The sequence below is a fragment of the Protopterus annectens genome, chromosome 11.part0 (genome assembly GCF_019279795.1).
Source record: "Protopterus annectens isolate FY-2018-M chromosome 11.part0, PAN1.0, whole genome shotgun sequence".
NCBI classification, from domain to species: domain Eukaryota; kingdom Metazoa; phylum Chordata; order Ceratodontiformes; family Protopteridae; genus Protopterus; species Protopterus annectens.
The window spans coordinates 1,137,404,517-1,137,430,127 of record NC_056745.1 but is presented as its reverse complement, the minus strand read 5'-3'; the positions used below and the strand labels follow the sequence as shown (position 1 = coordinate 1,137,430,127).

Here is a 25,611-nt window from a genome sequence, read left to right as displayed (position 1 = left end):
CTCGGATATGATCGACTGTACCCATCTGTCTTGAGTGAGGGAACGCCAGGCTTCTGGGTACAGCAATAGTCTTCCCCCGACTGCCTCCAAGGATGGACAGTCGGGCAACATCTCAGGGATGCTGAAAGGGCTTGTCAGAGAGAGGCTCTCTGCTTCCCTGGTTTTGTGGACCCCTCTGCCTCTAGAGCGGCGTCTATTATTGTTACCCCCTCTGCCTCTAGGGGTAAACTGACCACGTATATCCGGCGTGACTCCTTGGGATTTACGGAACCACATCTTGCCACCCTTCTGTCCTTTAGGGTAAGGTCTAGAAGGAGTGGAAAAACGGACCCCTACGGCAGAAAGAGTCTTGCCGTCCTGCTCACACCTGGTCAATGTATCCTTCACTTGAGGGCCAAACAAAGCTGACCCATCAAAGGGAGAGTTTGTGAAGGACGCCTTAAAGGGATCTGCAAAATTACAGAGTCGCATCCAGGCTTGGCGTCTAAGAGCCACACCTGTACCTGCGGCCCTACTCGCTCCATCTGCTGCATATGATATCAGTCGCATGGAGGAGTTAGTAATAGAATTAAGGGTTCCTAGCTGCAAAGCAATTTTTTGTTGAGCCCCTGCAGCTGTGGGATCCTGTACTACTTCACCTAGCTCCTTAAGGATGTCCCTTTGGAGTCTGGTGAAGTGACATAAGTAGTTCAGCTTAACGCCGTAGCAAAGGTCGCTGAAGAGAACATCCGCTTACCATACCTATCCATGGTCCTAGAGTCCTTATTCGGAGGATGGACAGGTACGGAAGGATCTGCAAGTTCCTTCTTAGTGGCAGCCGCCACCACCATGGCATCAGCAGGGACACCTTTCGTAAGGAATAGCTTATCCGAAGGGGTAGTAATAAATTTTGACGGCCTCCTAGGAACTGGCTCTACAGAGTCAGGAGCAGCCCAAGCCTTTCGAGCAATAACCTCCATGAGGGGGTCGAAAGGCGGAGACATCCAGGAGGTGGAGGGTCGAGATCCAAACGCCTCTAGGTATACCGACTCATCCTCAGAGGGATTATTGGAGGGCCAGTTTCCCCTCTGTTTTAGGAGTTCTAGGATGTCTGAAAAGGAGACATCCTCAGAGGGGGATCTTGGGGATCCCTCCGACTCATCTAAGTCGGTATCTGAAGTGATAGACTCAGGGAGTCTATATGTTTCCTCTTACAAATCCTCTTGCGGAGGATCCCCTGACTGATCAGGAGAATCCTCGGAAGAGGGTTCTTCCCAGTGGGAAACCTGAGGCGGAGGATCTCTGGGTCCGGGAGCAAGAGAGATGGCAGAGATATCGACAGGCACCGTGAGGGAGGAGCTAAGGGAACAGACTGCTGGCTGAGTCCAGTGGCCAGCACACTCTTCATCACCTCAGGCCCCTCCCAGGGAGGTCCGAGAGAACCCATTCCGAAGAAGCCGGAACTCCAGGGCCCACCGAAAGGGAAGGCTCCGAGGCAGATGTCGGAGCCGAGCTCACCAAGGCCGAGGCTCCAAGGGGAAGAGTGGGGTCGGACAAGGGTCCGATGCCACTCACCCCCTCAGAGGAGACCAGGGAAGCCCGACCACCGAATCCCTCTAAGGAAGGTCTCGAAGAGGAGATAAGAGTAGATGCTAAGGGAGCAGAAGCGGGGGGTATCTGCCCCTCAGCCATAGCAGAAACTATTCCCGAAGACTCCAGCTCCAAACTCTGAGGTAGAGTCGAAGGAGGAACTACAAGAGGGTGTGGACTAATAGTTGTCTGTTGAGACGGACTATGTAGCATCTGGGCCAGTGCCTGTGATTTCAATAATCTACTGACCACCCTCTCTAAATCATGGTCAGAAAGCCTGGATGACCTACATGATCGGCTCCGATGGCTCCGTTCCAAAAGGAGAGGTGAGGCCGGAGCCGAGAGTATCGGTTCCAAGGAAGGGACCTGGACCTCTTCCTCGAAGGAACCATCGGAGCCGATTTAAACCATAGATGCAGTCGGAGCCGAGGACTTTTCGCACCGACAGAAGGTTCGATGCATTTGCCGGACGGAGCCGATACAGACATAAAGGTGGTCGGAGCCGGACGGCGCCGACACCGAAGCCTGAGCCACATGGTGTTCGGAGCCATTCGGAGCCGACACCGATGTGACTGAATTAGTATCGGCACCGATAGCCATCGGTGCCGAAGGTTTATGCAAACTAGGATCGGCTCCAGCCGGAGCCGATCTCGACTCAGAAAGAGTCGGAACCGAGGCCGCAGGCTTAGACACAGAAGCCTGGGCCTTGGAAGACTTAGAAGTCTTGCTCGGAGCCGACTTAGCCGGAGAGCCCTCCGGTTTAAGAAGACCCCTTAATATCAATTTATTTCTCCTCTCCTGCAGGACTCTCTGGCTAAAGGAATGACAAATCGCACAGGAGTCCTGCAGGTGGAGAGGTCCCAGGCAGTATAGGCAAGAAGTGTGACCGTCTGTCAGAGACATCTTCTGACAGCACGAGTCACACTTCTTAAAGCCTGAGACCCTTTCTTTGGACATAGTTGCAGAAAACACACACACAACACAGTCCCAAAGAACAAGTTATCCCAAAAAAAATATTGAGAACTATCCTCTCACACACACACACACACACACACACCCTGACAAGGGGGGATGGGTGGGGAGAAGGCCTGACTAAAAAAATTAAGGAGTGAGGGAAACTTTAGTCAGAAAAGGGCTTAATATAAACTAAAAACGTTAAATATAAAGTTTAAAGTGAAAAGGGGGCTAAGAAAGTTTTATATAAAACACTTACCAGGAGCTGGCAAAAGGAGGACCTCATCAGCGAAGCGGCAAACGAGATCTGGGTACTTACCGCCTTGCATCATGGGATATGGGGCTGCCTCGAGCTGGTAAAAGTGACACTCGAGCTTAGCAAAGTGCCGAGTCGGAGCCGAGGATCGGCTCCGAACCCATCAAGCAAGAATGAAGGCGAGATTGACAACTTAACATCTTTGATTAAATCTTTTTCAGAATATTTGTGGCTTTCTGGAAATGCAGGAACTATATTTAAAAAGATTAATAATGAAGTAAAATGATGAGAGAAAAAAAGAAAAAAAAACATAGAACAAATCATTTTTTAGTCTCTTCTTCTTCTCTGAAGTCTTCCACGAAGTTTCAGTTGCCAGTCTCTTTAATGAAGGACTAGCCCATTCCATTTCCTCTATTTTATCCAAAATCTTATTTTTTTGGATAAACAGTAAAGCAGAGTCTAAGTCATCAAAAATTTTAGGACCATCAGGAAGGAAGATTTTTAGCTTGGCAGGAAACAGAAGGTATGTTTTAAACTGTGCTTTTTTAAGCTCCCTTATTAGTGGCAGAAAAACTTTTCTTTTAGCTATTACCAAGGAAGAATAGTCATTGTCAAAACGCACAGTTGTCTCATTAATCTTAACAGGAGCTTTAGCCCAAGCAGATTTAAGAACCATCTCTTTATCAAAAGATGATAGAAATCTAACTATAACTGATCTAGGATAGTTTTTGTTAGAGTTAGTATTAGCTATAGATCTATGTGCTCTTTCGATACCAAAAGAGAATGCTTCTGGTAAGTCTAAAGTTTTAGGAGCCATGTTGTTAAAAAGAAGTAATATTGTTACCTTCAATATTTTCTGGCAGTCCAAAAATCCTAATGTTATTGTGCCTAGATCTATTTTCCAGGTCATCCAGCTTTGTTTGTAAATGTGTATTTTGTTTCAGCAGAAACTCAATGTTGATTTCCTCTTCTTGGATTCTATTTTCCATGTCATTCACAGCTTCTTCTATGCCTGTCATCTGGATCTTCTGTTGTTGCAGGTCTATATGTAACAAGTCTATTTATTTTGTAGTTTTTTCTATGAAGGTATCAATTTTAGTATCCATTTTATCCATCTTAGCAGTAAGTTGCTGGATTATAGTTATCAGAGACTGAAGTTATTTCTTGATGCTGGAGTCTTGAGAATTTGTCTTACTTGAACTCATTTCAGACTGATAAACTGACAGGAAAATTTCCAAAGTGATTTCTGACAGGAATATTGTTAAAATTTCCTTTCTTTTTTAGATATAGTTCAAGAACTATATAAAACAAACATATTTAGAAAGAAAATTACTTCAAAAATTAATTTTTTAAGTAATTAATTCCTGTCAGTGTAATGAAATTGGTGGAGCTGAAGTAATCTGCTGCTATCCTGTGTTCATCCTTGGCCACGCCCCCCACTCGAGTTCGGCCATTTCTGAAATCAATGTGTTCTATTCTTGATTAGCAGGGCACACATTATGTACATCCACAAAGTTAACATTCAGGAGTGAATTATTACTAACCATTAAAAAATGCTGTAGTGCAGATGAAGTATTCAAAGGATTAGTGGAGCAACCAGACTGTGCATCCATCAAGTTGGCCAATGAATTAGACATGTCACCAGAGAAATAGGATGTAAATCCAAAGTAAAACAAAAATCCCTGGTAACCAATTGAGTTCCAACAGCAAAAAAGGAAAGTTCACAATACAACTAAGGAACTCAGCCCATCTAAAACCACTTTAATAACAAGATGTAAATGAGCAGCAATAATAATAACAGCAGCAAAGCTTTTGAGTCCTGAAAACTCTATCAATGCTAATTACAAAATGTTATTTTTATCAAAGTTAATTTACATAACTAGCCAGTATATCATAAAACAGTTCACAAATCACAGGAAAATTTAAAATTAGTAGTTCCTTTAACTTTTGAAACAACAACTCTGCTTTAAAGATTTAGTTGTAGATAATTCTCTTATTTGTAGTGTTAATAATAAAAAAGGGACTATCACATGTCATAATTGCATTGACTGTGGTGAGATTAATACAGGCTTGACTTTTATACGTACTATTACTAAACAAGCTTTTATTTTTAGGACATTTGCTATATGTGCTACAGATAATGTTATTTATCTTGCCAACTTTGTTAAATACGATAATTTTTATATTGGCAAGACTAAAGTTAAAGGAGAGAAGTGGGTCTCACTTATCTAAGATACGTACAGCTATTGATACTAATGCTCTATTATAAGCATATTTCATCTAGAGGTAGAGAACATAAGTTTAAATTTAGGGTACTTCAGTGAGTTTATATTAATATGTGGGGGGTGATATAATCACTAAAACAGAAGTAACCGAATATAGACGGATTAACTTTTTTAGGGATGATATTCCACCAAGTCTTAACGCTATGAATACCATTAAACCTATTTTAAAGCTGAAAAGTTAAATTTTATGATTTGTATGTTTCTATGTTTTTTATACTGGACTGTATGACTTTAAAAGTATTTTATGAAGTACTAATTTTAAACTGTCATGTGATTTGTGAGCTGTTTTTTGATAAGCTGGCTAATTATATAAATTAACTTTGATAGGAGTAACATTTTGTAGGTAGCACTGATAGAGTTTTCAGAACTCAAAAGCTTGGCTTCTGTTATTATTGTTGCTGCATGTTTATATCTTCTTATTAAAGTGGTTTTAGATGGACTGAGTTCCTTAGATGTACTGTGCAAACTGCTAGCTTGCTGTGGTAGCAAAGGCTGTTTGCTTAACTTTTTCTTTTTATGGCTGGAAGAAGGGCTGACTGTAGGACCAGTAGTTTGTTCCATGGTCAAGCCAAAAATGGTACCTCTTTCCTAGGAAAAAGAAGCAGCAAAAGCCAGTAAAATGTTAAGGTTGTTAAAAGCCATGTTTTTCTCACAAAAGCACAGTAATCAGCAGTTTATTATACTTTGCAAGCACCAAAAAATAAAATGAAGACAATTTTTCCACAGAAAAATGGTTTTAAACTACTTTAAACAACTTTTAAACTGACAGGAAAAAATGTACTCCTCTTTAAAAGTACAGTTTAAGCATTGAGACAGTCTGTTAACTCCTAGATTAAAAACAACTTCAGCAAGAAAACAAATATATATATATATACATATATAGATATATATATATATATATATACATATATAGATATATATATATGTATATATATATTTATTTCACTGAAACCCATTTCACTGAGACCAAATCACCTAAAGTTCATTTCACCTAAAACTCATTTCACTGACAAGTAGTACTCTAAGGCAAGTCAAAGGTATATGTCATTTTCCCCACTGTAGTGCAATCCTGGTGTTTGTATATATAGTTAGGGGGGTGTTGTCTAGTTTTGTTTTACATTATTTGGTAAAACGAACTAGGTGGAGACTGTGCCAGGATCCCACTACAGTGGGGAAAAGAACATATACCTTTGACTTGCCTTAGAGTACTACTAGTCAGTGAAATGAGTTTTAGGTGAAATGAACTTTAGGTGATTTGGTCTCAGTGAAATGGCCTTTCAGTGAAGTGATATGAATCCTATATATCTATGTATGTATTATATATGTGTGTATATATATATATATATATATATATATATATATATATATATTTTATATATATATATATATTATATATATATAAATACACACACACATATATGTATATATATATATATATATATATATATATATATATATATATATATATATATATATATATATATATCTATTTACATACATACACATTTTTTTTTAATATGGAAGGTTTTTCCCCAAACGGAGCTTATCTGCTCAGCAAAGGAACAGCATAAGTTGAAAGTTGATCCTTGACAGCCTGCAGAGCAGTACTCTCATCAATGGCAGAAAAGTTCTGGAGAGCTTGATGCTCAAACTTGTGATTTTTAGGCAGCTCAGACTGAGCTGCCTAATGGTTTGAGTTCTTGGAAGGTGCCCTGAAAATTTGGAACCTGGATGACTGCTACATCCTTGGCAAGATATAACCCACATAGCTAAGGCTACTGCAGCAGTGATTAAATATGCTGAACATCCACACTAACTTCACTACCAAAAAAGAATAATAGAGACCAACAGAAAAACTTGTTAGTTCAGTAACTAAGTAATAAAGCTTGAACAATAGATGCACACGTTGTAAAGTGCTCCCTCCAAATGAACATACTATAAAGAGATTCTACACAGTTTTAATACTCTCAGTATAAACACCTTTGTCTCTACAAAACTTTTCCAGATAGTGAGACTATCGTTTAAAACATCATTTAAATACTTAATTAGAACAATCACGTAACATACTAAATCCACTGACATATTACATCCAATCACATGACATCACAAACATACATATTTAAAACAATAAAATAAACATAATAAGTTTCCTTATTTGCTAAAACTGGTTTGAGACTTATCATTTAATTTAAACCTGGCCATATGTATGTATCCAACTTGATTGATCACCTGTACTCTCAATTCCAAAAAGCAAATCCTGTTGCCACCTGTTAAATCTTAGTCAACAAAATTAATAAAAGCTTATTGTACGAACAGTTTGGAATGTACATATTAAGGGCATTATTGGTGGTTTTATTTCTTATAGTGAATGTATGCTCATAATGCTACTAATTTTTCCTAGGCGTATTGCCTCATATTGGCTTCACTTAATATAAACCACCATGCTAGAAGTACGTGAAAATCATTCAGGGATTGTGCTTTCTGTACCTATGATCTTAACTATCACAGCTTTAGCATTAATATACATGCACTGTAAACATTTCCCATTTTATTTTTTTTTTTATTTGTATGCTTTAATTTTGTTACCAGACTATAAGAATTGTTTTTTCCCCTTCTTATAGTAAACAGACATGGGGAAAATGGTAGAAGTCTTCAGTTGGTATTACAATGCTCTTTATTTATGTGGTATTTTGCTCCAACTACTAGTGTCATTCAACACCTATTATACAATTCCTCCCTATTAATATTCTAAAACGTGCATGCTGATTGGCCAGTCCAACCAGCATGCCCACTGTAAATCCCACAATATACCAATGGAAAAAGGTCCGGTCTCCCGGACTTTTTTCAATTGGTATAAACTGCCTCAAAATCTTTTTTTTTTTTTTTTTTTTTTTTACAATAAAAAAAAAAAAAAAAAGAGAGAGAGAAAAAGTACAGTTTTGTACCTACCATAAATGTAGATGTCCGATAGATATGCAACTGCAGTCATAAAGTACAGTTTTGTACCTACCATAAATGTAGATGTTCGAAGATCCACATTGCTGCAGTCCTTACACTTGGGTAGTCCGCTGTCCTCGGTCGGCCCGAATAACAAAGTATAAGGCTGACGTCGGTCAAGGCGCATTAGACTGACATCAGGACGTCAGGGTACAAATGCGCATGACCAACGTCATATCCTCAGTCTTTTCTTGCCCCAGATGTCAGAAGACCCAACAAAGAAAGGTCAAAACCAAAAGACAGCAAACAACCAACCAACCACCCTTGCACTAAGAATATGTACCATATATACAATATACACAATATTTACAACCCAACCCACACAACCGCCTCTAACTACAGAGGGGAAGGAGGGAGGGTAAATTGGACTGCAGCAATGTGGATCTTCGAACATCTACATTTATGGTAGGTACAAAACTGTACTATGTTCTTCATCTCACATTGCTGCAGTCCTTACATACTTGGGTAGAATCCCAAAGCAGAGATAAGGGAGGATGGCAAAACTATAAAGAAGCAGGATCTGCCAAAATGCCCTGTAAAACAGCAGTGGCAAAACCAGCCCTAGATTTAGAGTAAAGTGGAAGGTGGTAATGCTTAGAGAAAGTATGCACTGAACTCCAAGTAGCTGCCTCCAAAATATCCTTAGTTGCCACCCCTTAAAAGCTGTAAGTGGCAGTAGCCCTAGTGGAATGAGGCCTAATCCCAGCTGGAATCTCCTTGCCATGATGGGAATAACAGAAAGCAATGCAAAACCCAATCCACTTAGAAATAGTTTGTTTTGACACAGGCTTGCCCTGAGAACTCAAAGCAAAAGAAACAAATAACTGCTGAGACTGCCTGAACCCTTTAGTTCTGTCCAAATAATAACGTAACTGCCTGTGTACATCTAAAGTGTGCAAAACCTTTTCCCCTTTATTTTGGGGATTTGCATAAAAAGTAGGCAAATGAATAGTTTGGTTTAAAGCCACACTAGAAACCACTTTAGGCATAAAGGAAGGATTAGTACGCAAAGATACCCTATCCTTATGGAAAATTAAGAAAGGCTCAACCGCCATAAGGGCCTGCAATTCAGAAACCCTTCTTGCAGAAGTAATGGCCAACAAAAAAGCAGTCTTCCATGATAAATATTTCAACTCAGTAGTAGCTGCAGGCTCAAAAGGTTGTAGAGTGAGTTTCTCCAACACAAAATTGAGATCCCAAGCAGGAGTAGGAGCTCACGGGGGTCTTATATTCTTTGCCCCTCTAAGAAATTGCTTGAACAAAGGATGAGAAAACAATGGTGGGTCACAGTCATAGTGAGCTGAAATTGCTGCAGCATGAACCTTAATAGAAGAGAAGGACAACCCTTTGTCCAGTAACTCCGTAAGATATTGAAGAGCCACACTTAAATTAGGCTCAGAAACATCAAAATCCTTTGCTGCACTCCAAAATAAAAATCTCTTCCATTTATCTGCGTACACTTTCCTTGTACTAGGCCTTCTAGCTTCCAAAATAACATTCAAAACTTGCTGTGGAAGTTGAGACCCTCTATGGTTCAAAACAGAATATGCCAGGCTGTTAGGTGAAGAGAGTGAAGTTTGACATTGAGCAAATGACTGTCCTCCTGGGACAACAGGTGTGGAATCGAAGGCAAAGGCCATGGAGGCTTCCGTACCAGACTTCTCAGTAATGGGTACCAGTGCTGTCGAGGCCAATCTGGAGCTATTAAAATCATCCTTGGCTTGTCCTGTCTGACCTTTAGAAGTACCTTTGGGAGGAGAGGCAGAGGTGGAAAGGCATACACATGAAGATTGCTCCAATTGAAAGAAAGAGCATCCACTTTCCAAGCTGTGGGATGAAACCTTTCGTGCAAAACTTTGGCAGCTGGTGGTTTAGTGGAGAAGCGAACAGATCTATGTCTGGAGTTCCCCATGACACTGTCAATTTCTGAAATACATGAGGATCCAATTTCCACTCGTGGGGATCCATAATTCGTCTGCTCAACACATCTGCTAAGGAGTTCTGTGCTCCCGGCAGAAACCTTGCCTGAAGATTGAGCTGTAAACTGAGAGCAGTCTCCCACAAAATCATTGCTTGCCTGCATAGAGGATAAGAATGTGTTCCTCCTTGCTTGTTGATGTACCACATGACAGTTGTGTTGTCTGTTAGAATCAACACCTGCCCTGGAAGAAGTAAATCCTTGAAAGCTATTAATGCAAACTGGACTGCTAACATCTCCTTCAAGTTGATATGTAGATGTTGTAGTCTGGCAGGCCACTTGTCTTGTATCCACTTTCCATTTAGATGAGCTCCCCAAGCTTTGTCTGAGGCATCTGTCGTTAGAATCTGACTCGCCTCTGGCCGGGTCACAGAGACTCCGTTATTTAAGTGCCATTCCTGAGCCCACCAGAACAATTCCTTTTGAATGCAAGGTATTATTTGAATGACAGTGTCCAGATCCTGGCAGTGCTGTGTCCATACATTTTGAGATACCATTGTAGCTTCCTCATATGCAGTTTGGCATTGGGAAGCACCAGAATACAAGATGCCATGAACCCCAAGGCTTGAAGGACTGTCCTTGCAGTCAGCCTGGACTGATGAGATAATTGATGAAAGTAAAGGGAAAGATTCTTTTGTTTGTCCGGGGTCAAAAAGGCCATCTGGGATGCTGTATTCAGTCTTACACCCAGAAAGCACATGTCCTGAGAGGGTACTAGACTGGACTTTATTTCGTTCACAGAATACCCCAGGCATCTTAGCACTGCTATCACATATTCCAAATGATGAAGAAGCTCGTCCTTCCTTGAGCCAGAATCAGGCAATCGTCCAAATAAGGATAGATCTGTATTCCTTTTAGCCTGAAGAAAGCTATCACTGGAGCCAGAACTTTCGTGAACACTCTGGGCGCAGTAGATAAGCCAAAGGGCAATGCAGAGAACTGATAGTGAGAAGTCCCAGCTCGAAAACGCAGATACTTCCTGCAACTTAGTCTGATAGGAACATGAAGGTAAGCCTCCTTGAGATCCAAAGTTACCATCCAATGATCTTTGCCCAGCAGAGGTAAAAGCTGCTGTAACGTCAACATTTTGAACTTGGGAATGTCCAGATAAGTGTTGAGGATAGATAAATCCAAAATTGGTCTCCACGTGTTCCCCTTCTTTGGTACTAGGAACAGGCGAGAATAAAATCCTAGGCCCACTTCTGGCATAGGGACCGGCTGTATGGCCCCTATGTGAAGCAACAGAGAAATTTGTTTGTGAGCCTCTATTCTTTGCTGAGGAGGAACGTCTGGCATGCCTTTGAAAGGAGGCAAGGTATGGAAATAAAACCTGTAACCTTGGTGTATGATATCCAATACCCATCTGTCCTGGGTAATTAAACTCCAATTTTCTTTGAGAAGTGCCAACCTTCCTCCCAAAGGTGCTGCCAGACGAGAAGGCTCTGGCAGCTGAAAAGGTAGGTCATTGGGTCTGTTTACGAAAGGACTGACCCCTGCCCTCACCCGAAGACTGTGCAGGTGAACTCCCTGTTCTAGGCCTGAAAGAGCCCTGAGCTCTGCCCCTCCCACGAATCATAAGAAGGATACGTCCACCCCTTGGTAGGCCAATTTCTACTAAACTTCGGAGGCTGAACCTGCAAAAAATCTTTAACAGTCTGCATAGACTTAGCCTTGTCTTCCATTTTCTTTAAGACTGCCTCAACAGGTGAACCAAACAACACATCAGATTGTAAAGGAGCATCTAAAATCCTTGTCTTAACATGGTCAGACAAATTCTGATCCCTCAGCCAGGCGTGCCTGCGAAGAACTGACCCAGTGGCAGCCACCCTAGACGAGGCCTGTACAGCATCAAAACCACATTGCAAAGAATGCTTACCCACCTGTTCTGAAACATGTACTAAATCTTGTAACTCTTTACACTCAATACCTTCCGCCAGAGCATCTACTTTAGACTTCAATTGAGAAAGTAGATAATTTTGGTATTTCAACATGTGAAACTGGCAATTCAAAGCCCTCATAGCTAGGGTGGAAGAAGTATAGACTTTCTTTCCCCATCTATCCAAAGCCCTGGCCTCTTTATCTGGAGGAACCGGATTTTTAACAACAGAAGCCTTAACACCCTTAGGCCCCTGACTAACAGTTTCTGGGTCCGCCCTAGGACTCTTAAAAAGATACTTATGAGCTTCAGGCACCCTGTAATACCTATCCGGCTTAACAGGAGCAGGAGGCAAAGAATCAGGATTTAGAGAAGCCTCAGCAAACACATCTTCCACAACATCCAGAACAGGAGGTATAGCCAAAGGCCTATGCTGGGGTAAAAACAAAATTCTCTAAGCCTTTTCCTGGAATCAGAGAAGTCCTGACCTTCCCACTTAAAATGCTCCCTCATGGAATGAAGAGTCTCTGAAAAAGAAAAATCTTCAGGAGGAGAAGCAGAAGGAGTAGAATCATCCACATCAGAATCAGAATAAGGAGAATACTCCTGCAAGTCTTCAGCCGAAGACTCTGAAACATCCGAAGCCTGCTCAAAACTCCCCAACTCAGGTTCCATCCTAGGTCTCTTATCAGGAGGGGGCAAAGAACCTCTTATCAAAGTAATCAAATCTTCTGCCATTTTAAGCATATGCTTCTTGGGCACAGAACCTGAAGAACTAGGTGTGACACCAACAGAAGCTAAACCTGGCCTGCCTCTGGGAGAAGCCTTGGAAACCGAAGGAGAGGGCCTAACCACCCTAGGAAGGGAAGGGAGTACAGTAATCTGAGAAGCCCCTTCAGCCTGACCTGCCTCCTGAGAGGCCACATCCTGCAATAACAAAGTCTCCCCCTGGGACTCCAGAGAAACCTCCGGAGGAACCCGCTCCACCGACACCTCTAAAGAACCGGCGTCCGCACGGATGGTTCTTCTTGCCTAGGCTTAGCTGCTTTGTCCTTGCGCTTCTAAGCGGGCCGGAGCCTCCGACGGCATATTATAATTGCACCGCTTCCCAAAGACTAACCTGGCACAATCTAACCTTCTCTTAATAGTGCTTATTGAATCTAGCACAAAAGCGACACCCCACAACGTCGTGCTCAGGCCCTAAACAAGGAATACACAAAGTATGATAATCTTTATGCGGTATCTGTTTCCCACAAGAAATACAGTTATTCACTTTTTCTGACATCCGGTAAACCACTGAGGCAAGAAAAACTAAAATATTCCCAACGGGTACTTAGCCAACTTTGACTCGCCTGAAACTCGAATTGAAAAATTTCAGAACGCCAACCGGCACTTGCAACGCTGCTTCTGCATCGGACCATGCGGCAAAAAAGACTGAGGATATGACGTCGGTCATGCGCATTTGTACTCTGACGTCCTGATGTCAGTCTAATGCGCCTTGACCGACGTCAGCCTTATACTTTGTTATTCGGGCCGACCGAGGACAGCAGACTACCCAAGTGTAAGGACTGCAGCAATGTGAGATGAAGAACATCATATGGGTTGTCCTGCCTCAGGCAGCCCTCGGTCGGCCGAATTCCAAAGTCTGGGTCCGGCATCGGCTGGTGTCGCCTCCTCTCCGACGTCACAACGGCTGGAGTATGACGGCATCGGCCGACGCCATCTTCTTCAGTGTTTCTTGCCCCAGATGCCAGGTGCCTACCTAGGAAGGCTAAATTTGGTGAATGGATAAAAATAATTCCAAACATGCACAACAGTAATAAACAGATACACCAAAGGAGATACCCCCAGCTAATAGGAATAGGGGTAGGGACCCATAAGGAAAGTTGCAGAGGGGTAGGAGGGTGGGAAAATCCGACTGCAGTTGCATATCTATCGGATATCTACATTTATGGTAGGTACAAAACTGTACTATGTCCTTCAAGAATGCAACTGCAGTCAAAACATATGAGTTGAATACCATAGCCAAGCTGGGGGTGGATGGAACTATGAGAGGGATGGTGTAGCTAAAATCCCCTGCAGGACTGCCGAAGCAAAGTCTGCTCGGGATCTGGAGTATAAGGGCAGGTTATAGTGCTTGGTAAATGTATGCACGGAGCTCCATGTAGCAGCCTCTAAAATGTCCTTTGTTGCCACTCCTCTTAGGAAAGCTGTGGATGTGGCTATAGCTCTGGTGGAATGTGGTCTAATATTGGCTGGAACACCTTTTCCATGGAAAGAATAGCAGAATCTGATGCAGTGTCCAATCCATTTTGAAATTGTTTGTTTGGAGATTGCTTTTCCTTGTACTCCAGCAGCATAGGCTACAAACAGTTGGTCAGACTTTCTGATGGCCTTAGTTCTGTCCAAGTAGTAGCATAGTTGCCTGTGTATGTCCAAAGTATGCAGCAGTTTTTCCCCCTTATTTTGAGGATTGGGGAAGAAAGTAGGCAGGTGAATAGCTTGATTTAGAGACACCCTGGAAATAACTTTTGGCATGAATGTAGGATTGGTTCTTAGAGAAACTCTGTCCTGATGAAAAATGAGGAAGGGAGGCACTGCCATGAGTGCCTGTATCTCCGAGACTCTTCTTGCAGATGTGACTGCCAATAGGAAGACTGTTTTCCATGACAGAAATTGCATTTCTGAAGTTGCTGCTGGCTCAAAAGGAGGAAGAGTTAATTTTTCCAAAATGAAATTGAGGTCCCATGCAGGTACTGGTTGTTTTCTGGGAGGTTTGATATTCTTTATCCCCCTTAGGAACTGTCTTAGCAAAGGATGTGAAAACACTGGAGGGTCACAATTGTATTTTGCTGAGATTGCTGAGGCGTGAATCTTTATAGAAGAGTATGAGAGTCCAGTATGAAACATTTCTGCCAAGTATTCTAATATCTGAGGTATACTCAGTAATGTTGTGTCCTGACCCCTGTTGGCATTCCAGATGCTGAATCTCTTCCACTTACCTGAATAGGTTTTTCTGGTGGAAGGTCTGAGTGCTTCCAGTAAGATCTCTTGAACTGTTTTGGAAAGAGAGATAGTTGGAGGAGTCATGGTAACCTCCAGGCTGTCAGGTGCAATGTTTTCAGGTCTTGATGTACAGTCATGTAATTGTGTTAGGAGCAGGGGCCATAGGGTCAGAGGCCACAGTCTGGTCCGAGTTATGCTCAACAACAATGGGTACCAATGTTGCCTTGGCCAGTCTGGAGCTATCAAAATGCCTGTTGGTTGTTCTGCTTTGATCTTCAGTATCACCTTGGTCAGCAGAGGTAGAGGAGGGAATGCATAAATTTTTAAGGAATTCCAGCTGAAGGAGAGAGCATCCGTTTTCCAGGCTAGAGGATGGTGGGTCCTTGTGCAGAACTTTTCCAGGTGATGATTTAAGTGGGAAGCGAATAGATCTACGTCCGGTCTTCCCCATGTCTTTGTTAGTTGTGAGAAAATGTGAGGATGCAGCATCCATTCGTGTGGATCCAAGAAATTTCTGCTCAGCTTGTCCGCCAGTACATTGTCCTTGCCTGGCACAAACTGGGATTGCAAATGTATCTTCAGGCTCAGGGATTTTTCCCAGAGAAGCATTGTTAGTCTGCAGAGGGGGTAAGAATGAGTGCCTCCCTGCTTGTTTATATACCACATGACAGTGGTGTTGTCTATCCTTATTAGCAAATGTCCTTGTTGTAGTGATTTTTCGAAAGTCTCGATTGCATGTATCACTGCCAACAACTCTTTTTGGTTTATGTGCAGATGTCTTTCCTTTGGTGTCCATAGGCCTTGAATGCATCTGCCCTCCATGTGCGCCCCCCAGCCATGATCTGAGGTGGCTGTTGTAATCATTTGACCTGCTTGAGGTCTGTTGAAAGACATGCCTTTGTTTAACTGACAGGCTTGAGCCCACCACAAAAATTCCTTTTGCAGACATGGAATAAGTGGGATTATGTCCTCTAGGCTTTGGCTGTGTTGAGACCATAAGTTTTTTAAATACCATTGCAGCTTTCTCATATGAAGTCTTGCCAAAGGTATCAGAAGAATGCAAGATGCCATGAACCCCAGGGCCTGCAGGATTTTCCTTGCAGTCAGCTGGGAGAGTTTTGCTAGGCCTTTGAAGTACTCTGGTAACTGCTGTTGTTTTTCCTCTGTGAGGTAGGCCATTTGAGTTTCTGTGTCCAGTTTGGCTCCTAGGAAAATAATCTGTTGGGATGGCAGTAGTCTTGACTTCTGAATGTTGACTGTGTATCCCAAGGCCTGCAGTAGTTGCATGACATAGTCCAAGTTTGCTTTTAAGGTTTGTTTGTTGTCTGCTTGTATGAGGCAGTCGTCCAGGTAGGGGTATATTTGAATCCCCTTGAGTCTGCAGTGTGCCACTACTGATGCCAGGCATTTCATGAACACTCTGGGTGCAGTAGATAAGCCAAACGGCAATGCTGAGAATTGATAATGCTCTGTCCCTGCAAGAAATCTGAGGTATCTTCTGCAGCTTTGTCTGATTGGGACATGCAGGTATGCCTCCTTGAGGTCCAGAGTGACCAGCCAAGACCCCTTGCCCAGCATGGGAAGGAGCTGCTGCAGCATCAGCATTTTGAACTTTGGCACAATGAGAAAAGTATTTAGAGTTGACAAGTCCAGTATAGGTCTCCATTTGTTTTCTTTTCTTGGAACAAGGAACAGTCTTTAATAAAATCCCTGACCTTGTTCCTGAGGAGGAACCCTTTCTATTGCTTTTATACTTAACAGCTTTGAAACTTGAGTGAGTGCCTCTGCCCTTTGATGATGTGGCAGGTTTGGCATGCCTTGTCTTATTGGTAAAGTATGGAAGTGGAATCTGTAACCCTTGTCTATTAAATCCAGAATCCAGTTGTCCTTGGTTAAGATATGCCAGTTTTGTGAGAATAAGGATAATTTTCTGCCCAAAGGTGCTTCTCTTTGAGCCTTTGTAGGCGGTATGAAAGTCAAGTCATTGTGATTGTCCTTGTGGTGCAGCTGGGCTGTCTGCGCCACTTCTTTGATTTGGAGGTTGCCATTGGCGGCCCCTGTAGGATCCTCGGTATTGCCCTCTACCTCGGGCACGCCTGCTTTTTCCTCTTTGAAACTTGTCAGAGCCTGGGAAGGACCAATTCTTTGAGGGCCAGTTTCTGCTGAATCTGGGTGGTGGAACCTGAAGGAAATCCTTGACTGTCTGTACTGACTTTGCTTTTTCCTCAATGGATTTCAACACGTCTTGTGCATTAGCACCAAAAAGCTTCTGTTTTTCCAGAGGTGCATCCAGTAACTTTACTTTAACATGGTCAGGCAAAGACTGATCTTTTAACCAAGCATGTCTACGTATCACAGCCCCAGTCATAGCTGCCCTACATGAAGCTTCCAATGCATCATAACCACACTGAAGAAAATGGTTGTTAACCTGCTGAGTGTTATGTATATGATCCTGCAATGCCTTTCTATCAATAGGCTCAGGAGAGGCTAACTTTTTCTGTAAATCATCCAGTAAAAAATCCTGGTACTGAAACATGTGAAAAAGGCAGTTAAGTGACCTCATGGTTAGGGTGGTAGAGGTATAAACTTTTTTACCCCATTTCTCCAGGGACCTAGCTTCCCTGTCCGCTGGCAGTGGATTTTTGGCAGTGGAAGTAGCCACTCCCTTGGGGCCCTGTGAAATAGTTTCTAGATCCACAGAGTGGGCCTTAAAGAGATGCTTGTGAGTGTCAGGGACCCTATAATATCTGTCTGGCTTGACAGGAGCAGGGGGGAGAGAATCAGGGTTAGCACTGGTGTCAGAGAAAACATCATCCAAAACATCCATAACTGGTGGAATAGCTAAAGGTCTGTGCTGGGGAAGCTTGAGGAAGGTACGTAGCCTTTTCCTGGAATCAGAGAATTCCTGAACCTGCCATTTAAAATGTTCCCTCATGGAATGCAGGACTTCACCAAATGAGAAATCCTCTGGAGGGGAGGCAGAGGGAATTGATTCCTCAGCATCAGAGCCCTCGTAGGCCTGGAAGGATTCTTCTTGGGTATCAGAATGCTCAGAATCCCCAGAGGCTTCATCTGAAGAGAGGTCATCAGCCTGCTCAGTTCTGGGCCTTTTCTCTGCAGGTGGCTGAGAACCTCTGTCTGGATGAGGCTGAGACCCCCTGATAAGAGAAATAAGATCTGCAGCAAGAGACATGATCTGCTTATCAGAAGAAGGGGCCTGAGCAGCAGGTTTAGGATGGGCCTTGGCCTGGCTGGCGGCCTTAGCATGTGCAAAGGCCTTGATGGACATAGAAACAGGAGGCCTAGCAGCCCCATGTGCAGGAGTAACCTTGTCTACAGAAATGGTGTCGGGTAGATCCAGAACTTCGGTTTCCAGAGGAAAATCAACAACCGGCACCGGAGAGATCTCAGAGACCGAAGGTCGTGTTAACGCTGTGTCGTCGGCCTGGAGTGGTTGAATTACCACTTCTGAAGGGACCGAAGGACTAGCGGAGGGCATCGGTAGTGAACGCGGGCCGAGGATGTCGGTCCCGGTCCTTTCGTTTTTTGGCAGATTGAGTTGTCGGTTGATCCGACGGCATGATATACGCAAAAGATTCACTGAAAAAGTCCTCGGCAAATTCTGCCTGGCGCCTGAGAGTGCGCTTATTAAAGCAAGCACAGGCAGCACAGGCCGAGACGTCGTGGTCTGGGCCCAGGCAAGGAAGGCAGTAAGAATGGAAGTCCTTATGAGGTATTTGTTTACCACAAGACAAACAATTATTAACTTTCTCAATTTGTTCTGACATCGGCTGAGGCAAGAAAAATGTTCCCAACGGGGTACTTAGCTTTTAGATGACTTCGGTACTGAAAACACAGGAGCTGACCGACCGGCACTTGCGAACTGCTTCTGCTTCGGGCACCGCGCGGCAAGAAAGACTGAAGAAGATGGCGTCGGCCGATGCCTTTATACTCCAGCCGTTGTGACGTCGGAGAGGAGGCGACACCAGCCGACGCCGGACCCAGACTTTGGAATTCGGCCGACCGAGGGCTGCCTGAGGCAGGACAACCCATATGTTATGACTGCAGTTGCATTCTTGAAGGACATCGGAGACTTTCTTTTCTCCGTTGCTTCCGTTTCAAAGCCTTGATGTACTGGGTATGCGTGGGAACGCAAGTCCCATACACGTGCGCAGTACATCAAAAAGCAGAATCCGTATACCACAACCAGCGGAAGAACAGTAATCTGCCATTATACAAAGACATTATTTAAGAAAAGTAAGTATTTTTTTCTTAAATAATGTCATTGTATAATAGCAATAACTGACTCCGTGGTTGTGGTATACTGAAGATTTACCCAACGGTTGCCTTTGTTTAATCACTCGGGCTTCACCCTCATGATTAAACCACACCAACCATGGGTAAATCTTCAATATACCACACCACGTCGTCGGTTATTGCTTAAATACACACTTGATTGGCTGTCCAACTTTTTGCAGTGCTTGCCTTTGAATCTCCAAAATTTGACTACTGCAAATACTGCAGATATGTGTTTGATTAATTGGCCTTTCATTCAGAGTTCAATAGAGCACTTAGCCAGAAAAATTATTTGATTTTTAACAAAAAACAATGGTTTTGATGAAATGAACTTGATGAAACTGTTTTCAGTACAACTAATAATAAACTGACTGGAATCCCTGTTCTAAACTGCTGTAGGAAAAATGCTCATCATCTCTGTAGAGTAACAACTTGTGATGCTGTTATCTGCAACAAAACATCAAATGTTTGCCCATAAAAGAAAATAAAAACAAATGGAAACAGTATTTAGTACCAGTTGAAAAGAATCAGTTTATTTTACAAAAATGAAACAATCCCATTTATTTTGCAAACATATGTGCTGAAACTTGGAAAGACTTCACTACAGTATCAAAGCTAAATTACTTTGCTGAGGGAGCAGTTCTCTTCAGTTTTTTTTCAGGTTAAGCCAAATTACTGTATTAATGCTATGAGAAAGAGACATATTCATTGCTCTTACCTTGTCATAAGTCCCTGAAATATGCTGTCATTCATTGGAAAAATAAAGTTGTTAATGATTGCTTGTAAATCTTGCAGACTAATAAATCCGGTATTTTCTATATCAAATGCCTGGAATGCTTTCCAAATATTCTCAGTGTTCTGTTCCATCTGTTGTCAATAGAAAATACAACATGATTTAGAAATTACTTTTAGTACAAGTGAAACCTACAAAAGACCTTCTCCCCACAATCTGATTAGTAGTTTTTATTGTCTTAAAAGAAAGTAAAGGTCAGTTTCTTAGTTTTTTACCTATAGTGAAAGTTGTCAAGTACTTGTCAGTATTAACATTCAAACAATACAGGCTGTGGTCTCCATGACTCTGGTAGATATCAAAAAATGCTGGCACCTGAATGGACTAATTGCAGAAACTGCTTTAAGTATGAACAGGTTCATAGGTTCATACTAGGCTATCTGCCCTAGGGCATTTATAAGCCTATCCAGAGTGTGTTTGGCTTTCGCCACCCATTTTAAATTAATTTTGCTATGCCCTTTTTCAAGGTTAGTATACTGTGCCTCTGTCTAACAGTGACACAGAAGTGATACCCGGGATAAACCTACGATCTCCCATCCACTCATCAAGATTCCTCTTGAAGAGAGTCAATGAGGGACTCTGCCTAACCTGGACTGGGATTTTATTCCAGAGTGAAGGGAGTCTCTGGGTTATGAATCTGTCCCTCCAGCATGTCCTATTTATTTCAGTGCTGAGGTTCAAGTCTCGAGCGTGTAGCTCGATGGGATTTGGATTTTCGAGGTGCAGCATGTCCCTTAATTCCGGGTTGGACATGGCCTTATACGTCAGGCACAGGTCACCTCTGAGCAGGCGGTATGCCACTGAATAGAGCTGGAGTTTCTTTAACCGGGCAGCATATGGCATCTGTTTGAGCCCTTTGATCCTCTTGGTGAGGTACTTTTGGGGTCTTTCCAGTTGCTGCAGGTGTTTGGTAAGGTACATCCCAAAAGGGGCATTGTACTCGATTATGGGCCTGATGAGGGATGAGTAAAGAGGCACGATGACCTCCCCTAATCTAGATGTGAATCCCTTCATGATTAGGTGGGCTATATAAAATGTTTTTCTAACCACTTTGGCCACGTGGTTGTCAAATGAGAGATTGCTATCAACTTGGGTCCCCAGGTCCCTAATTACTTCTTCTGTACTTAATGGATTACCACCTATGTGGTAATTTGTGGGCACTTTGTTTTGCCAAAGGGATTACTACACACTTTTTGGCGTTTAGCTTGAGGCCATGGCTCTGGCACCAGTTGTCTGTTTCTATGAGGCCCTTTTGGAGGATGCTTGTGTCGGCTGGAGAGTTGATTATGGTGCCCAGTTTGCAGTCATCTGCAAACTTGGTCAGCCACAGTCCTTCCGTGTTGACCTGTACCTCCGAGAAATATATACCAAACAAGAGAGGTCCCAGGACTGAGCCTTGTGGGACGCCACTTGTAACTGGTTTGGAGTCTGACATGGCTCCAGCAATTCTAACCATATGGGTTCTGTCCTTGAGCCAGTTTGCAACCCATCTAGTGACATAGGGGTTTATATTTAAGCTGGTGAGCTTATCTATAATGCCTGAGTGGGGTATTATATTGAAGGCTTTTGCGAGGTCCAGATAGGCTGTGTGGACCAACTTCCCTTCGTCAATGGCCTTGGTGACTGTTTCAAAGAAGTCAACCAGGTTTAAGAGGCAGGATCTGCCCTTAACAAAGCCAAACTGGGTAGGATCCAGTGTCTGTAGGTCCCCAATATCTTTATTTATGAGGTCCATGATGATCCTTTCCATAGCTTTGCAGACCAAGCTAGTCAGGCTTATGGGGCGATAGTTTCCAGGGTCCGTTGAGGCACCACCTTTGTGGAGAGGGACCACTGTTGCTGTACGCCACTCTTTGGGTACATATCCTGTAGTAAGGCTGAGATTGAACAGTAGTTTTATGTTTGGGTTTAGCTCTTCTTGGAGTTCATGTAGGATGCAGCCTGGGACACCGTCTGGTCCCATTGATGCTGTGTTTTTGCTTTGGAGAGGGCGGCTCCCACCTGAGCATCTGAGATGTCAGGGAGGCAGCACTCTGCTGGGATAGATATTTGTCCTTTTGGTGGAGGGAGTTTGCTGAACCTGTCAGCTAGGATGTTGGCAATGTCTGTGGGATCAGTGTATTTTTTGTCATTTTGGACTAATTCTGAGCATTTCTGGGAATTCCCACCCAGGTTCCTAACATAACTAAAGAAAGCCTTGTGATTATCCTTAGTGTCCTGTGCAATTTTTCTCTCGAAGCTGGCCTTTGACGATTTTATGAGTGCCCTTAGTTTTCTGCTAATACTGATCAGAGATGCCTTCCCTTTTTGGGATTTTGCTCTATCATGTAGTCGTTTCCTCTTTCTATTGTATAGTTTGTTTATGGCTGGGGTCCACCAGACAGGACATCTGCCTTTGGAGGATTGGGTCTTGGTTTTATTTGGGATTGCATGATCCATGCATTCCTGAAGGTGTTCATAGAATGCATTTATAAAGGATTCTGTGGTCTGGGCCATATTTTCCACAGGCCCGGGGGCTTTGAAGGATTCCACCTCAGTTTTGAGGAGTGTGAAATTTGCTTTAGAGAAGTTTTTCACTGTGGTTTTCTGGGCAGGGGGTGGGGTCGGGATGTGAATATCCAGTGAGATGAGTTTATGGTCTGATCTTACCAGTGAGGGATACACTTCTGGTCTGGAGCATAGAGTCCCTATGTTGGTGATGATCAGGTCCAGTATGTTTTCCTCTCTTGTGGGAGTGGTAACAAGTTGTTCCATAGCATTTGAGTTTATGAATTCTAGGAACCTTTGGGCAAGGGTGTTGGAGCTAGAGTAATGCTCCCAATCTATGTTTGGGTAGTTGAAGTCACCCAATATAATGGTGTTCGGAGAGACCTTCATATTTTCCAGTGTTCTCAGGAAGGCCGAGTGGGGTTCCTGGGTTTGGGAGGGTGGTCTGTAGCAGGCTATAAACTGGAAGGCAGTTTTACCCACTGTTAGTTGCACATGGATAGTCTCTGATGCTTCGTGCTTTGCCACCAACCTGGAGGTGTGGGTATCTTTGATGAATATCGATACTCCCCTCCTTTTGTGGTTCGGTCCAAGTTTTGGGGCGAAAAGCATGGTATGAGGTATAACCTGGTAGTGCTGGGGTGCTCTCGGAGTCCTGAACCAGGTTTCTGTTACTGCACAGATATCGATGTTCTCCATGCTAAGGAGAGTTTCGGTGCATGCATCTTGAGGTTTAGACTTCTAGCGTTGAGTAGCATTACTCTTAGTTTCTTATCCCTTGTGATACCTATGGAGGTGGGTTTGTCTTTTGAGCCTTGCCTAAAAAAGGCACTATGGGGGTAGCAAGAGCCTTTGCCAATATCCGAAAGCCCAGGGGTGACAGGTGCAAGCTGTCCCTAGCAAAGCATCGTGGCTTGTCGTGCATATCATCCCAAGCTGACAGGCATTGGATCCACTTTGAATGACACCAATACTTAAGCCAATTGTTGAAATTGATCATCTTGTCTTCATATTGTGGCATCATTCTTGGTGAGGGTAAGATGCTACTCAAGGTCAGGGTCATACCAGCCTGGGCTACATGCTCAGAGAGCTCCTCTATGTCTCTTTTCATGTAGTCCAGGGAGGTACGTCTCAGGTCATTCACACCAGCATGGACAATGACCGAGTCATATTTGTACTTGCCTTGAAGTGACCTGAGTGCTTGTGTTATGTGGCGGATCCTAGCGCCAGACAGGCTGTTCACCGTGACCTTCTCTTTGTTCAGCCTGGTGAGCGGGACGTCAGTGTGCCTGACGATAGAGTCACCTATTACAAGTGTATCAGGTGTGTTGTTTAGCCTTAAGGGCTGTGACTGTTCGGCACACTGGCTTTGTGAGATATGTGTTGCACGTGTTTTGTTTTGGGGTAGCGGTTGCTTGGGTGTCTGCTTTGGAGGTCTCTGCTGCTTAGGCAGATCTTTATTTAGAGCCTCCAAGTATGTTTTTGTGTGATTATGTGTTTGGTTTGCTGTTGTGGTAGGTCTATGTGAGACTGGAATTGTAGTGAGTGTGGTTTCCTTCTCCTCCTGACTGGTTATGCCAGTACTGAGTTGAGAGAGCTTAGCCTCCAGTTTGGCTATATGGTTGCATCTCTCACATGTGTCGGAATTTTTTGGGAGGAGGAAAGGGTTGTCTGTGTACATGAGGCAGTTGTAACATTGCCTCAAGATTCCCATATTCACCAGCTGGACCGGAGAGGAGATTGATAACTGACCTTTGGACATGCTAGAATAATATTGGGAATTCCTTTATAATTGAAAACAAGGGCCAATGGGGAGCGAGGGTGTAGTGCTTTTAATTTTTAGTGCTGACTTATAATTGCTTTAGTGAGCAAGTGCCAGGTAACAAGTGCAATGTGTTACAGGTAACTTAAATGCAAAAACGACAAACAGTAACTTTCTTTCAAGCGAAGCAAGGAAATAAGTACAGTAAGCAATGCAGATATCACTAGGGATCCACAGAAGCGCTAAGAAGCTGCATTTTAGGTGGAATTAGCGTTCCAGGGAAATAAGCATACAAACAAAGCTAGATTCAGCAGGCCTGGATCTAGTCTATGCTACAGCAAACAAGGTGTACCAATTTCAGTAAGATACAGTTCAAATATTCAGGCACTATAAACCTTTACCCAGAAATTCCCAGCTCAGAAGGGCAGAGTCCAGCCTCTCCTTCCACAAGAGTGCAGACCACGAACCTTCTTAATGTAAAATAACTGGCCTGAAGCCCAAACCAGAGCTAATACACTTTAAGAATAACAGACACTGAGCTCTCAATCAGCAGTTCCCAACTTAGAAGGATGAAAGCTACCTGTCCTGCCACCACAGTGCATGCCACAAACCTTCCTAATGTAGAACAACTGGTCTGAAGCCCAAGTGTTTAATCCAAAAGACTTAGAATGATAGCTACACTTTAACCAAGATACTACCAAGCAGTAATAAATACAACTGAATACTTTAAATAATGCCTGGATTAGTGCTCAAGTTATACAAACAAAGCTAGATTCAGTAGGCCTGGATCTAGTCTATGCTACAGCAAACAAGGTGTACCAATTTCAGTAAGAAGAAATTCAGATATGCATGCACTATAAGCCTTCAACCAGAAATTCCCAGCTCAGAAGGGCAGAGTCCAGCCTCTCCTCCCACAAGAGTGCAGACCACGAAACCCTCTTAATGTAAAATAACTGGCCTGAAAGCCCAAGTGCTTAAACCAGAATTAATATACTTTAGAATAACAGACACTGAGCCCTCAATCAGCAGTTCCCAACTTAGAAGGATGTAAGCTACCTGTTCTGCCACTACAGTGCAGACCACAAACCCTCTCAATGTAAAACAACTGGTCTGAAGCCCAAGTGTTTAAACTAAAAGGCTTAGAATGAGTTACACCAAGCAGTAATAAATACAATTGAGAACATTTAAGATGATGCAAAAGCAAAATAAAGTAGGAAGAAACACAAGTACAGTAAAAGCAGAAGATTTTTTTTTTTTTTTTTTTTTAGAAAAGTAGCAAAAGCAGTAGTAAATACAATTCTCATGCAGTGCAAGCTGGCACACTTGAATATGTAGCAATATTAGTCCACACACAG

The 25,611-nt window shown here is 43.0% G+C and overlaps 1 protein-coding gene across 1 annotated transcript in view; it reads right to left on the bottom strand.

Moving 5' to 3' along the window:
- EFCAB6 (EF-hand calcium binding domain 6) overlaps positions 1-25,611 on the bottom strand; it is a 3,527,179-nt gene that overhangs the window by 2,187,010 nt on the left and 1,314,558 nt on the right. Inside the window, exon 9 of the mRNA XM_044088493.1 lies at positions 19,936-20,084. Within this exon, the coding sequence (XP_043944428.1) occupies positions 19,936-20,084 (149 nt within the window). The remainder of the gene's footprint in view (positions 1-19,935; positions 20,085-25,611) is intronic.